Here is a 15555-nt window from a genome sequence, read left to right as displayed (position 1 = left end):
AAGCTGGATGTGCATCCAGCTTGGCCAGGAGGCTGCGTGCATACTTGTCCATGTAAATGGTCAGTGGGATCAAGGCTGCAGTGAGTTAATTACCCAGCTTGTCTCACTTTTCTTCCTCTCAGAGCTGACACATAACCTGGGCACAGCCATTCTGGTGGTGCCATAGAGGGACAAACAGATCTGACAGATCACTGTCACTTTCAGTCCCTGCAGTTTAAACCACTTACTCCAATGTGTTTAAGGTCTTCTGTGTTGCTTCTGAAACACTAAAGGAGTAAAAAACTCTGCCTTTTGTGAATATTTCAAGGGCTTGCTTTTACTTCCAACAAAAATGGTACCAAGTAAATTTTGTTCTAGACCAAAATCTGCTTTCTTCATCTTCTTGCATAGACCTCAGCCAGTTGCAGGATCTTGACATTTGACTTAAAACCATCCTTGGTGTAACAGCCTCACATTGCTGGTGTTACTTCATGATTTACAGTTCTGTCTTTAGAGTGAGCTTTTTGCATATCTGGAGTGGTACCTGAGAAACCTGCAGCATTTGGCTGTCTTGGGAACAGGCCATACACAGATTGTCCAATCTCTGTCCAACTACTTTTGGAAAGTGTGATCTTCTAATTCTATGGCTTTACATTTACCTCCTCTGTGATGGGCATGCAAGGATCTTGCACAGTATCTCCCAGTGCTATGGGTCTCAGTGGGCTTTTAAAGTGACCCAATAGCCAAGGATGTCCTGGTCCTTCCACAAAGCTCTCCCTTGAGCCTTCCCTTTCACACTGAATAGCCTACTACTCATACTGGGGCAAAGTCTGTCCTGGAAAAAGACTACAGAGTTTAAAATAGGCAGCAGACACCTTTGCTATTAGATGCTATGTCCTGGAAAAAATATTCTTCTCAAAACTGGACAGGGAAGTTTTAGATGCTGTGCAGTCCAGCTTCCTCATAGATAACAGATTTTCTAATGTTTTTCAGCGTAAATTAAGAAATAGGGTTTTTTCCTCTCTGGGCCATTATCTTTCAGAGAAGTGCTGCCATAAAATTTTGTTTAAAAATTAAAAAAAACCCCAAACACTTTGTTGTGAAACTAAACTAACGCTCAACTACCTTTTCCTCACTTGGCCACCACTTAAATGAAAGAAGACTTCTCATATGGTAGGGAAGTTCTTCTTTCTTGGAAACCTTGACCCTGTTGCCAGTAAATATGGAGATACCGTTTAGAAAAACGTCACAGATGATTGTGGTCAAATTTGTTGAAAGTGGAGCAAGATGTATAAAAAAGCACAGCAAAAATACCAATCAGCCACCACATGAGCAATAGGTTATCTACGTGAGCATCTCGGGGAAGAAGCTACTTTGAGGGTTAACAAAATTAGGTTAACCTCTATCTTCTAACCAGTCTGGCTGCATCACACATGCTGCTGTGACTGCAGAGGCTCGAAGATTTGGGAGCGAAGATGAAAGTATGTTCTATTTTCAGATCTGGGCATTTTTTATTTCTGCTTTGTCTATTTGCTGTGGAAGGCAAAAGGTCACCTACAGGAAAGCACACCTGCCGGAAAGGACTCCTCTCCCAGGTGACAGAGAACCTGTATATCAAGGCAACTAGTTTAAAATCGTCTGTTCCTGTAAGTTGATCCCACTAGTTGGAAAAGTTTGTTTTATTTATAGATGCTTCTTTATTAGTTTAATTGTTGAGCTTCTGGACACTTTAATTAGGTTGAATGATCTCTACAGTGCCATATAGGGTAATGCAGCTACTTCTTTTGTAAAGGTGGGGAAAAAATGATGCATAGAAGATGCATGGAAAGGTTGGATGGGCTTGCCATGAAGGAAATTTGTAGCTAGGATAGGATTGGAACACAGATTTACTGAGTCCTCATCCTACATCTGAAGACGATGATGAAGAATAATTTTATCGCTACTCAGTTTTGTACAAATCAGACTTGAAACTGTCTTCCTTCCTCTGCTCAAGTTAATTAACACCACCACATCATATTTTACAGAAGGATCTCATCAAGACCACAAGACTGCTTAAAAAGACTACGAAAGTGCTGTTTATGGTAAGATTTATACTACTGGTTTTCCATTTCCTCTCTTTGATTTTCTCTGGTCAATAAAAGCAGGAATATGTGATCAAGAGCAATGACAGCCAATGCAAAAATCGCTTGTGTTTAATTGGGAAAGACATTTATGACAACGACAAACTTAATGATGCCCTCTGCTTAGAGGAAGAGTGTTATTTCTGTCACATAGAAAGGGGTATTCCCCTGGGACGTGAAGGGACATTTGGTCATGGTATGGGGAGAAGGAGGTGGATTTGGACAGCCTGCCTGGAGGCATTTCTCTCTAGGCAGTTGTAGTCATGCTCTGCCAGGGAAGTTGGGGTGAGGGTGGTTGTGGTGTCAGGGAGGAGTGTGCTTGTGGTAGCACTCACTCCTGTGAGCCCTGGCTTCATGGCAGCCTTCCAGCAAAGCTTTCAGGCACCAGCCCTCAAAGGAGGGCCAGAGACACTGTCCTGCAGCTGAGGCACCTTCTGTGGAGGGTGTGCATGCTTTTATGCGGATGAAATTTTAGGCCAAAGTTGACCTCCAAGGTTTTCATCTGGCAACTCGTTACTTGATTTGTTTTCAGACAAACTGCAGTGTTCGAGATCAGCTCCTCTCCTTCTATGTAAAAAATGTCTTCAGTCGTCTTGAGGTGAGAAGCGACAAGTTGTATGTTATTAGTGCCTTCCGGGTCCTGCAAGAAAACATGGATGCATGTGTAAGTATATTCTTGAGAGCTAAGCTAACTTTGTCCATCTGAAAAGTTAGGGAAGAGCTCCATCTCAGTTTTTCAGCAGACAGAAGGGTGATTCAATCACTGTGTGTCCCATGCCACAGTGAACCCAACTTCTCGAGAACTTCCCCCTGGGGCCAGGAAAGTTTGACACTGTTCATTCCCTCTCAGAGTGATCTTGTGGAGTGTGCAAGGTGGTGGAGATCCTATGGAGACAAGCCACCTCCTTACTGATGAGGTCACCTTGTGCTGCCCGCTTGTCACCAAAGCTGCAAAGAGACTGGGTGGTCACAGGGAGAAATGGGTCTCCTCAAGGATCTGTGATGAAACAGTGGTAATGCTTTCCTTCTTCAACAGTGTACCCTCTGTATGTGTGCAATCTTTTCTCACATGTAATCTCTGCTCCTCCATGCTGAATTTTGAAAGAACCACAACTTGTGGTTGTGTCTCACGAGGTAGCAGGAACCACAATTATGAAGCACATGGGAGCAGTTCCCATGTATCAGCTGTGCCCACAGTCAGAGCAGGTTGTCAGGGAATGATGTTCTACACTGGCAAAATGTCTCCAGGTGCCCAGAGAAGAGGCACTTTCATCAACACTGTCTAAGTAACAACAGAACAGCAGCTAGAGTCTGTGCAAATATACTTACTACCATACCAAGTGGAATGCTAAGATGATGGCATCACTTATGGGACATTTCCAATCTAAGTTTTAAGGGCAAACAAATCGCAACAGGGTGTTTTTAAATATCCTATGGATTTTTTTTTTCTCCCCTAAACCTGCTGTCTTCACAAATCACGATGTCCCAAAATGTGGAGCCTGACTTTGGGGAAACTATAGCCATGGATATCCAGGCAAATGTCTATAGCGATTTTAAGAAGTCAGAGCAGGATGGCACGTCAATGAATTAACGAATTAAATTAATTGAAACTTTGTCTAATCTGTACTGTATCATAGCATGAAAGAAAAGGACATTGGTTCTACACGCACAAAAATATTTGCAATGCAAAAATAAGCAGTTTCAGAGATCTCTGCAGGGTTATAGCTCAGAACTCAACCAGGATATTTGCATAATGTAAAAAGATTCAAACTTCAGTGGGAAAAAACTCCACCAGCTTTCAAGTTCTGTATTTAAAACCATGCTAAACAGTTGTAATTTACAGCCATTATTCACAGCATTCTGCTGTGATCATACTGCTGTGGTTGTCTGTATCTGTCTAAATTCCAGATAATACTATAATATAATTCCAGAATGCGATAATATAATTTCAGATGGTGTAATATGCTTTATAGAGATTTCATTCTTGTCTGGAGAAACAATTACATTCTATAAAAGTGCCAGTACACACTGAGAAGTTTAGACTGTCAGCTGTGACTGAATTCAGAATATCAGTTATTCTTAAATACTGCTAGTGTCTGTAGCTTGCTAGATAGCTTAGTAATACATTCTGTGCTCTATGGAGACAAAATGCTGCAGATTTCTCAGCGCTCCTACATTCTTTTTCATGACTAGTGCCAGCGTTTTACCCAACAGAAATCTAAACATAACAACTTACATTTTTGGGTCTTAAAATGTGCTCATAAGAGAGATAAGACTTCCCTTGCTAGTAGAAAAAAACCTGTCCCTTTGAGAAATCATGGCTTGCCATGATTTTCTAGGACACACCTCATTTCTGGAAACTAACACTTTTTGAAATGTTTCTCTTAATTCAAACCCAAAAATACAAGACAATGTGAAAGAATAAGAGAAACTGTGAATAGAGTGGAAATAATGGATCCTTTGCTAATACCAAACTCAAAATTTTTCATCATATTATTCCTCAATAAATCAACATTCATTCATCCATGTACATAAGCTCTTTAGATGTTATTATCTAATTATGCTATCAGATGTTTATTAGAAGGGATTTCCACCATGACAACATATGCAATTAATTTGTTACCTTGCAAGGATAAAATTCTCTATACAACTAAGGGAAACAATGATACCTTTATATACATATTCACCCTATATTCATTCACAAAACCAGGCTGTAATTCAGCCAGCTAGAGGAAGGTCTATTATCTAAAAATCCCAACAATATTTGCCTCCAAACCAGTTCTAGTACAACGCTAAAATATTATAAATGTCACCATGCCAGTTCTTGGTTTTTGTCCAAACAAGGAAGCATTAATATTTTCCAATGACATAGGGGCACAAGGTCAGTTTTTCAGAAACACATAAATTCAAAAATCTCTAAACTAATTTTCTTTAGTACAGTCAGACTTTTTCATTTAGAATATGACTGTGAGGTAAAGGCAACAGGCATTTTTCCTTGGATACTTGATGCATCCACCTGCAGCACCACTGACCTCATTAGTTGCTCAAGTGCCCTGGTCAGCATTGCTGAGAATGGTCTGGAGCTTCTTCTGTGGTTGAACTTATATTCCTACATCAGTAGTGGATTGTGGAAGCGTTTTCTTGTATTTGAATGGAGTGCAGAAGGATGATATATTCCCTGCAGAACCTTTAATATTTCTCTGTCATTGTAGGCAGGGCTTATAGACCTTAAGCTGAGTTTGAGTGTTGTTTGCAATACTCAAACTTGCTGGATAGCTCATTTAGTTACTTAGAGTTTATGCAGGAAGAGAAGAGTTTGTAATGTGTATCACCACAAAAGCCAACATGTGCATACACTCATTTAAGGTCAGCTCTGCTACCAAATGATATTTTATGGAAATCTGCATCATACAAGATGAAGATCATTACTTAACAAAAAACAAAAAAAAAAGCCCCAGGTCTGAAAAAAAGCCCCCGGTGCAGAAGTCAGATCTGAAAGAACTGCTGTGGTTAAAAGAGTTTAAAAATTTACTTTTATTTATTTACACTGTCTTCTAAAGATTTACTTTTTTCTCCACTTTTATCATGTGAGGTGACTTTAGGAAGCATAAAAGGCAACCGGAAAATATTTGTGCTCCTTTTTCAAGTACTGTGTGTGAGATAGAAAAGGACCAATTACCAATCATTTAAGCAGAGTAGTTTCCTTCCATGAGTTGAGGTGAGGACCTTTGCCTTTTTTCCTTTCAAACATGTTGCCCTTTGCAGATAGGAAAAGATCAGATTTTTCAAATTTTTTTCACTGAAAGAGTGTATCTTCCCCTTTGAAAACCCAAGTAGCTGAGGAATCAGCAAGACGTTGCTCAGAAGGCTTTGTCTGGCAGATCTAAAAGAAACAGCTGGAACAGCTTTGGGTGGCCAGTGCTGAGCAGCCAGAGATAGGTGGTGAGGAGAGGACTAAGCCCTGTAATTAGCCAGACACTGGAGAAATGAGCAGGGAGACAGAGACCAACACAAATTAACTTTATAGGCATGTTTGAAGGGCTTGCAGAAATGTGCAAAATTGTTCCCTGTGCTTTGCAATGGTCTTTGACCCTTAGCCTTGCCTTCTTTCAGGCTCAGAGATTCTGAGGGTTCAGAGTTAAAGGACCTAGAATCTTAGAACCAGGATATAATGTGCAAAAGGTGTAAGTGCAACTTATGTAAAGGTTCCTGAGATGAATAGAAAGTGTTTAAAAAGAAAGCTTAGAGGTAATCATGGTACCAATTTTTTGTGTTGTGAACACACTTGGCAGGAGGCACACAGGTAAAAGAACACATTTGAAGTATTGGGAGATGCTGAAACGATGCTGAGATCATGCATTTTACTGGTAGCCCTAGAGTGCCACACTGTGGGCTGCACTCTTCCTCATCACTATGTCTTTACATCAGCATCTTTGGGTTTTTTTCATCCTTCAGCTTCCGTGTGCTCCATCCACAAGGTTAACTTCTCCTGTCAAAAAGTTAAAGAGAGAGTTTCTTAAGGTAAGAACAGGAGGTGCTGGCTCCCCACTGCATTGTTCAAGGGCTGTAGCTACTTTGTTTTCTAATGCCTTTATATTCTCAACAGCTCGGAGATCAGGGAATCTACAAGGCCATCCATGAGCTGGACATTCTCCTTCCCTGGATTCAGGCCTACATACAAACTGTCCTATGAAGAATGAGGAGGTGACAGACAACGTGCTGCTTCTGTGCTAAGAACAGATCATTACCTAGAAGGCCTGAAAATGAGCTGAGAGCCAGATGTACAATGAACCTGGCAGTAACTCCATCCCATGGAAGGACACCTCTGTAACACAGCGGTGTAAAGAGGAGTTTTCACAAGGTTGCATGGTTAGCCTGGCACAGCAGCTTTGCCTCTTCTGCCTCTGGAGCAGTCACAGTACCCTGCTGTGCTTCCCATCCTGCCTGCCTGCCAGCTGCCTCGCAGGCAGCCCCAAACACTGGCAGAATGAGGAATCTGCTACCCTGTGAGTCACACACAGTGCCCCATGTGCCGTGGGTGTGATCCAGCCGTGGCCTGTGCCATACTGGGTGAATACAGTTCAAAGCAATGAGGATCACTTTGGAAAATCCTGACCCTAAGTTATATTTCTTTTGGGGTGTGTGGTTGTAGATATATAAGAGTTATAACTGTATACATAGTCATTCTACATGTAAATAAGAAATGTAATCATATGCTGCTTATCTTTATTATTAATTTAAGGTAATAATTGATCCCTAATGAAAATACACAATTAAAGTAAAAGCTTTGTTCTCGTACTCACGCATGACCTTCAGATGCCATATGATCTACATGAGATCAGACATTCAGAAAGCACAATAAATGGATTGCTCTGACTAGGATTGTAAAATGATTTGTGAGAGGTTTATGGAAGTTGATGGTAGTGGTTTCCAAAATGTCTTTCATATAGCATAGAATAAAGATAGTGTTCCAGTTTTCTCATATTTTTAAAGATTTACCAGGAGAAACTCTCTAGGCAAGGAACGTATTCCCAATCTGTATGTTTGGCAGTTCCATGGGGCTGAGATTCTGCAAATTTTGAAATCTCACAGTTCTGCTATGTCAGGAGCATTTGAAAACATTAGTGTGATGACACTGATGAGCCTGAGCCAGTTCATCTTCTGCCTTGTGTCCTTCTGCAGCCCACCGATGTTACCTCTCACATAACTTGATGGTGATTGAAAGCTTCCCTATGCAGAACTCTTTTTTTTTTTTTTGGTGCTGTATCATTTTCACATAATTTTTGATCTCCAGCTCCCTCAGGCATTTAAATAGAAAGACAGAGCTTGGGAATAGCCTACCCAGGTGCCCATGGCATAAGTAAAAGAGAAGAGCAAGAATACTTTTTAAGATCAATTCAGTTGCAAGCTGTCCTATAAAAGCAAGTCGGGAAATAATTCGCAACCCCCCTCCCCCCATAAGTAAAAGAAAAAAAATATAAAGACCTAACCAGTAAGGAATATATCATCTCCTAAAATTATTCCTAACAACTTGGCACTATACATTTAAACCTGCTCCTTGTGAAAGATTAAAGAGATGCCTGACAAAAATGTTCCTAAACATATACATCCTTACTCTGGGAGACAGCAAATGCTAGTGCACCTAGTGCACCATCCTGCATGATGATTTAAAATTTGACAGGGATCTGCCAGTGCAAAACATACATGGAATAATATATAAAAAACACAGGCAAGGAGAGAAGAACTGCCTTATACCCCTCATTCCATAGAATTACCAGCTCCTGCTTGAATGCACTGCGTGTTTAGCAATAAGACACAGATTTAATCCTCTATTGTATTAGTAGTTATATGGTTTCATTACTTGTATTTATTACTAGAGGGATTTGCAGTATGTGACATGTGAGGTTTTGTTGCAGTACCTTACCAGTCATCTGTATTTTATCTGAACAAACTGTGTTATAAAACAAACAGAATCTGAGCATAGCACTCTTGGCTCTGAGGTATCACCTCCAAATTATTTAGATCCTACTGAATTCCTTGGTTTTTTGTGATTTGATATGCTCATAGGAGCATAATAAGACACCTAGGAGGCTAACAAGACCAAAACATATTCCTAACTCTAACTTTTAAATTTCATGAAGCTGGTTGTTGCCAAAATAGCACATTCAGAGAGAAGAAACAGAAAAAGCTGGCCCAGTGCTTAAATTAACAGGAAGCTGCAGAAGCAGACCCAGGCAGACACCTGATACCATTGCACGAAAGTGCAGGACCCATCCTGGGCACATGCTGTGGGAGCAGGAGCCTGAAGGTTTTGTAGGATGTGATGCCCATCCCAGGGTGAGCTGGGCACCTGGAGAACTCAAGGAAAGGGAGGTGTGGCTGGAGGAGTGTATGTTCACCGGCTCACTCCTAAGAGCATAACTCCATAATTTCAAATGTTTGCCTTGCAGACAAGCAACTACATCATCCCACCATTCTGCAGTGTCAATATTCAACATTAGCTTGCAGTGAAATTAGAAAATGTCTAACTAATGCAAGAGGGTTGCTATGCAAAATACATTTTTTTCAATTGAAGACAAAATGGTTAATTAGAGGGACAGTGGCAAATTTAATGTCATGGTCTTTTTTGAGCATGTAATTTAATTTTTAATTAACACAAGGTTCCTTTTAATAGATTTTTTTTATCTATGACACATGAAGACACAAGGAAAGAGATGACCTTTGAAAAGGGCAAGTAACACCTTCCCTGCCATGCTGCATTCCTGGTTTCAGCCTTACGGTGGGTATGGGCAGCCAGCAGACCTCCTGCAGCAGGGTTTGAGGTCAGGCTGCAGCAAGGCTCAGCCTCTGTTCATCTGACAGGGAAATAAAATTATGTTATGGCATAGAAGCTTAGGATTTGTGTATTTCAGCCCTCATTTTCCTTATGGCTTGGGACACTTTGTGGATTCTTAGTTGCCTGTCTATAAAATGAGAGTGCCTCTGGGCATGGTGCATCACTTCATACAGTAATGATAATCACATTTCCAAACCAATTAAACTCTCCTGAATGAAAGGCAAAATGCAGCATCTGCAAAATAAAGGAAGGTCTTTACTTAACACAAAAATGTTGTGGTAAGTGATGCATTGCCATATGCATACTGTCTAACAACAAATATCGCTTTGAATCTTCACAACAACATAGCAAAATAACTGTTATTAAATATATTCAACGGTCAATTCAAAGTAATAAGTATGGACAAAGGCTTGCTACCTTTTAAAACTGGACAACTGAAAGAGTGCATTTTAATTTTACATATGAGACTCTAGGTGTCACTCTTAGAAAACAAGACTCATGTTTGTCCCAGTTTACTGCTGACTTCAGCTGATGGAGAAAGTGTTAGAGCATATTTCATAAGCAGTTTCCTTGGATGGAAACTGAGATATATATGCAGTTGGGTTAGAAAGATTGAATTATTTATATTCAATTGCCAGAAATGAAAAAATTGAAATGAAAAATGAAGGGAAAAGACAATGGGCATATAGCCAAATACTAATCAAATTCAGTCTTTAGTTTTACTACAGAATTTTTATGTGACTATAGACAAGTTCCTATATTAAAGTACTGTTCTCCTTTGAGAAATGGAAAAACTGTCTATCAATTATTTGTTCAAGTTAATTTATCTTTTCTTAGCATACAGAAATCCTCAGAAGGAAATTATTTCCCACGTAGTGTTAATTGTTGTCACTGCTGCTTAGTGTATCTTATTACAGTGTTTTGGTCTTTTTGAAGCAGTGACTCTTGTTAAATGGAAAAAAAAGGTATTTTTTGTCTGTTACTGCAAAAGCAAGAGTGAAAAATATGAAGTTGTGTATTAAAATTGTCACTAGATCACAACTTCATGAAAAACACTGATCTAGTGGAAAGTAGCAGCTGCACAAGCAGTTTTGGTGTTATGTAAATAGTACAGCAACAGTCAGCGAAGACAATTTCCATCATAGACAAGACTATGTACAATTTTCTGGTTTCCCTGAAGTGTTTTTTTTCTCTGAAGTGTGAAATCTTCAGAGCAGAGATTATCACTCAATAAATTATTTCTGCTGTCTGCATAACCATCTACTGCAATTTCCTGACCTCAGCTGGAGCCCTGAAGTGGTGTTACAATGCAGTCACAGAATCATGGAATCATAATACCATAGAGTTGTTCAGGTTGGAAAAGACCTTTCAGATCATCAAGTCCAGCCATTGACACAGCACTGCCAAGTCCCCCAGAAAACCATGTCCCCAGGTGCCAAATCTACAGGTCTCTTACCTACCTCCAGGGATTGTGACTCAACCACATCCCTGGGCAGCCTGTTCCAGTGGTTGACAACCCCTTCAGTGAAGAAATTTTCCCTAGTCTCCAATCTAAACAAGTCCTGGCAAGTGCTGGGATAATTGCCATCAGAGAGCATAAGAAGGATTAGAAGATTAGGTTAGAAGAGTGTTTCCTGAAACATGGAAACAAGAACGGGATTTGGACAAGGATGTAACGTGTTGAATTTGGCTGTTTGGTCATTGTTTCTTTGTGCCCACAACATACATCAGTTTCTAGAGACAGCAACCTCTTCACTGCATAGATGCCTGGCCAAAGGTGAAATGCATGGACTTTTCATCTTGTGATTAATGAGGTCCTTCCCAAATAAGTCCCCTGTAGCCACTGAGCCTGCATATTGTTCGAGTCATCTTCCCCTCAGCAATTGTGGGGTTGCCTAGAGAAGGGGTGCTGGCTATCATGGGAATGGGAGATTGCAGGACTGTCACAGGAATGGGAGGGATACAGCAGCCCCTGTACAGCTGTTGCAGTGGTCACCTTACAGCTTCTCCTATCTCTAGCCAACCTTCATATTGCAAATAATGACTGCCCTGGGGGTATCCCCTCCTAAAAACTGCCAGGAACCACTAAGTTCTCCGAGAACACATGTGGAGAATGGTCTCACCTCATATCAGTTTTCATTGAAAAATCAGTATTTAGAGTGAAATTCCTATTCTGTTGGTTTCAGTGGAAGAGTGATTAGGAAATGTAAAGGCAGTTGGTAGGTCTATTGCTCTAAAGGAGCATTGCCAGAGGGAAAAGGGAAGCAATGGAATACCATCTATTGAAGGTGGAGATTATTGTGGAATGAAGATGCTGGTGACATATGCCAGGAGTAGGTTTGAATTGCAAAATATTATGAGTGTTTCTTTCAGTCCTTTGGATGGAGCTGGTTGATGCCCTTCCTACAGTTTTTTGGCTTCTGATGGGTTTTCTGCCCCAGCAAACAGGCAAAGCAGCAGAATAACATGTTATGCTAGGACATTTAATATCAGCTATCTGATTACCATTCCCTGATTTTTGAATAGTCAGAGATAGATCCTGAGAAAATATAAATTTAATTCTGTTCAGTGAAAGAGGGTGTATAGAGGTAGAGGCAGCCCGAAGAAGAAGAATATAGAAGAGGAGTGATGATCGGTGGGTAGAGGAGCCTGGGGTGTTGTCTTATCAATATGCTTCAGCATGTTGCTGTATTTTGCACATTTAAAAAAAAAAAATCTCCTTAAAGGAAGCCAGAAGTAAAGCTTCTAGCAGCTGGAAGTAAAGCTTCTAACAGCTGGAGTTGCAGAGAAAAGAATGAAACTCAAACAGAAATGATGAATGAGGTTATTTATAGATATTAAGGTGCATGTAGATACTGTAGGTACTATAGATACTAAGATATCGAGGTGTGAACAGGTTTGGCTCTGCTTTTCAAACAGCCCTTTAGTCAATTATGATTCTTCATATTTAATAAAATCTAATTTCTCCTCTACTTAAGACCTCAAAAAGGCCTTACACTCTTGACATAATAGTAGAGTTTGGGGTAATGATGTGCATGCCTTGTTAATATTAACCAATGGATGCTTTTCCTTCCACTTTCTCCCAGTGCTGCTTATTTAAACTGTTTTGGCCATGCTTTCAAATGAGCTGATGAGAAGGAAATAACTTCCTTGAAGTACCCATGGTGTGGAGGGGGATTTTTTTTGCTTGTTTCCTCTAAAGATTCAATGAGTAGTAGTTAACAGCAGAATACACTGTGGCGGTTTTATTGCCGTAGGTGAAGCTTGTAGCCCATGTCCACCATTTAATAAAGCATCATCAATTATTGTCTGATTTTTCCCTCCCTGCATGAAAGAAGAAGTGATTTGTGCCAACCCAGCTCATTGTCCCTAACCACATGCAAAGAACCCACTGACGTCTCCTAGACAAATTTTTTCATGCCAGTCTAAATGTTTTCTCTGTTCCTGTCTGGTGACTAAGGAATACGCAGCAGCAATTTCCAAGTGATGAGGAAAGCTTGCAGAGATAAACCACAGGTGCCTTAAATTAGTCACTTGATAAAGCGAGTCTCTTACAAGCGAGCCTCTTAGATGTGAGGAAGAATTTTTTTTGTGAATGAGAAACCACAGGCTGGCAGTGGAAAAGACAACCTGTTTTTCTACCCGCAGTAGGGGAAAGAGTGCTTCACGTACAGCGATACCCGCAAGGGTCGTAGATGTGAATCCCAAGACAGAGCACAACTGCAGAGGGGAAGGAGAAGTTCAACATTTGGGGAAAATTGCAGGGTTGCAGAAGGATAGAAAAAGGGGTTGCAGCATCTGGTGAAAAGCTGCAGCTTGACTCAGTGGCCTCTTTGAGGCCAGCAAACTGAGCTTTCATGCCCTGTACCCCTAAAAAAACCTGCTGATACCAAAGGGTGACTGAGTCAAATATTTCACTGATATCAACTGCACTCAGCTGATAGATAAATCCAACACAATCTGGTTTCAGAACATTTAAAGTGTGTGCTTATTCTTCTGTATAGAGAAAAAACAAGTGAATCTTTGGGGAGGTTTTATAGAAGGAAGGGAAGAGGCCATACTAATGTAGTGGAAATATATTAAAGAGTATTATCCTGGCCTAAACCTAGAATGAGTGTTTCACTGAGCGTAAAAAGATTTAAGAATTGTTACAAACTGCATGTTACAAACTGTATGGCAAAAAGGGTGAATATATGTGCTCAACTTGTCCATGAGTGAGCGCTACTGAGACAAAGCAGAAGGATGTAATTTTTGTATGTGGTTTCACTATTGATTTTCTGAGTCTGCTCCAGCTTTTAAGTTCTTTGAAACATTGGAATATTGCAAAGGATTTAAAGAAGAGTTGTAGGAAAATTTGCCCTATGGTACAAGACATTAAAGATATCAGTTCAACCCCACCCATGTGAGGGAAGATAAAAGCATCAGTCAATTGCAATTCATCTACAGAAATGACTTTATAAGAAACTCCATGTTTCCTCAGCCAAATGGCAGAAAGCACAGCAAAGTTGTACTCTTCAATACTAAACCCAGAAAACTAAGATATGCTGGAACTAGCAGTAAGACAGACACTGACCAGGTCAACTGGTATAAATGATCACTTTAAAGACTGTAAATGGAATCTCTAAGTTTTTTTATAAGTTACATCTTCCAGATACCAAGCACAGAAATGGAAAGAGCTCCTCTGAAATGCTTAACCTATGAACTCACCTCTGGTTTTGTTGTTTTGGTGGTTTTGTTTTTGTTTTTGGTTTTTTTTGTTTTTTTTTTTAATGAAGGCTGTTGCAGAGTTTCATGTTCTGATTGCCAGAAATCTTTCATTTTCTGGTCTGAATTTACTCACTAGCAGTTTATAGACATTTTGTCTAGTGTCAGTTTATTCTGTTAGCCTACATGTGTTACTGAATTTGCTGTTTTCCCACTCTAATGTAGTTCAGATAACAATTGGGTCTTCTCTCAGCTTATATTTTTCTAAATATGAACAATCCCAACTCTTCTAATCTTCCATTATAAAACAGGAGCTCTCTGTTTTTGTAGTTTGAATAATCTATATAGCACAGGGTTAACCCACAAATGTACATTGGCACTGCTGCCCTCCTCAGTCCTCTGGAAACACCTCACCCAGTTAACCTTCACAGCATCAATTTCCATTGCAGCATTGGCACAAGATACTGCTCCTGTGATGAGCACTGGCACCATGGAGTCATTCTCGTCCTCCAAAGGGTGTCCTCCAGCTTCTTCTGGCTATAAGCCTCACACCCAGAGTGACATTTACACAATCACATTTCTGCCTGTTTTATTCATTCTATCTTCATGTAAACCAAATTCTTCTCACTGAGGTCTGCCTTTGATTGAATCAAGGCTGCATTTTATTCTTTACCCTCCTTGTCTTTGATGGTTCATTATTTCATAATTTGTTCTAAAGACTTGCACACCACTCTTGTCAGATAACATATCTCTTTCTGCCTTGCTCATGCTACCACTCATCTGACAGATGGATTAAAAATTTCTCACTATTGCAACAGCAATTTTGTGTGCCCATTTGTTCCATTTGTTTACTTGATGGAAGAAACTTTAACTCTACCTTCCTGCTTGTGCTTTTGCCTTAGAGGAGACTGTTTCCATTCCTATTGTGGTCAGTCACCTTGACTTTACCTCTCTGTTTTGTGTCAACATCTCTCAAAATAATCTTGTTCACCTAGTACATTCAATGCTTCTTAATGTACCCATCATTGAGATGAATTGTCTGTTTAATTCTGGGCCTAGAATATATACAAACATCCAGGCCAGTCTGAACCTGCACCAACCTCTCTTCTTCCCTTATGCTCCTATTTTTTACATTCCCCTGACATGATTTTCTACTTCTGTTTTTACATTTGATTTGGTGAATTTGGGAAGTTGTTTCACACCCTTTTTCACATCTGAGATGCAGTTATCACTCGGGATCCTGCTGTCTTCCTATTGTTCTTGGGGAAGTGGCTAGCTGGGCTGCTCTCGTCAGAATAAAATCACAGCAATGCCCAGGTTGAAAAAGAGCTCTGGAAGTACCTGGTCCAAACTTCTTCCGTGAGCGTGGCCTTGGGGTTAGGTTATTTAAGATTGTGTCAAGCCCAGTGTTGAACA

At 40.2% G+C, this 15555-nt stretch overlaps 1 protein-coding gene across 1 annotated transcript; it reads left to right on the top strand.

The window, feature by feature from the left end:
• Positions 1 to 1454: 1454 nt before the first annotated feature.
• On the top strand, positions 1455 to 7044 carry IL26 (interleukin 26). The gene is made up of 5 exons (XM_085079450.1): positions 1455 to 1625; positions 2004 to 2060; positions 2632 to 2763; positions 6555 to 6620; positions 6706 to 7044. The coding sequence occupies exons 1-5, from the start codon at positions 1455 to 1457 to the stop codon at positions 6790 to 6792; spliced, it is 513 nt and encodes a 170-aa protein (XP_084935576.1). The 3' UTR covers positions 6793 to 7044.
• Positions 7045 to 15555: the final 8511 nt, after the last annotated feature.

This window comes from Lichenostomus cassidix, chromosome 1Aa (assembly GCF_008360975.1).
Source record: "Lichenostomus cassidix isolate B80296 chromosome 1Aa, HeHo_3.0, whole genome shotgun sequence".
Lineage (NCBI taxonomy): Eukaryota > Metazoa > Chordata > Aves > Passeriformes > Meliphagidae > Lichenostomus > Lichenostomus cassidix.
This window is presented reverse-complemented; position numbering and strand designations above follow the sequence as displayed.

Coding starts and splice junctions, on each gene's coding strand:
- IL26 (XM_085079450.1), top strand. CDS start 1,455: ATGAAAGTATGTTCTATTTTCAGATCTGGGCATTTTTTATTTCTGCTT. Junction 1,626..2,003: donor GTTTAAAATCGTCTGTTCCT/GTAAGTTGATCC, acceptor CATATTTTACAG/AAGGATCTCATCAAGACCAC. Junction 2,061..2,631: donor CTACGAAAGTGCTGTTTATG/GTAAGATTTATA, acceptor ATTTGTTTTCAG/ACAAACTGCAGTGTTCGAGA.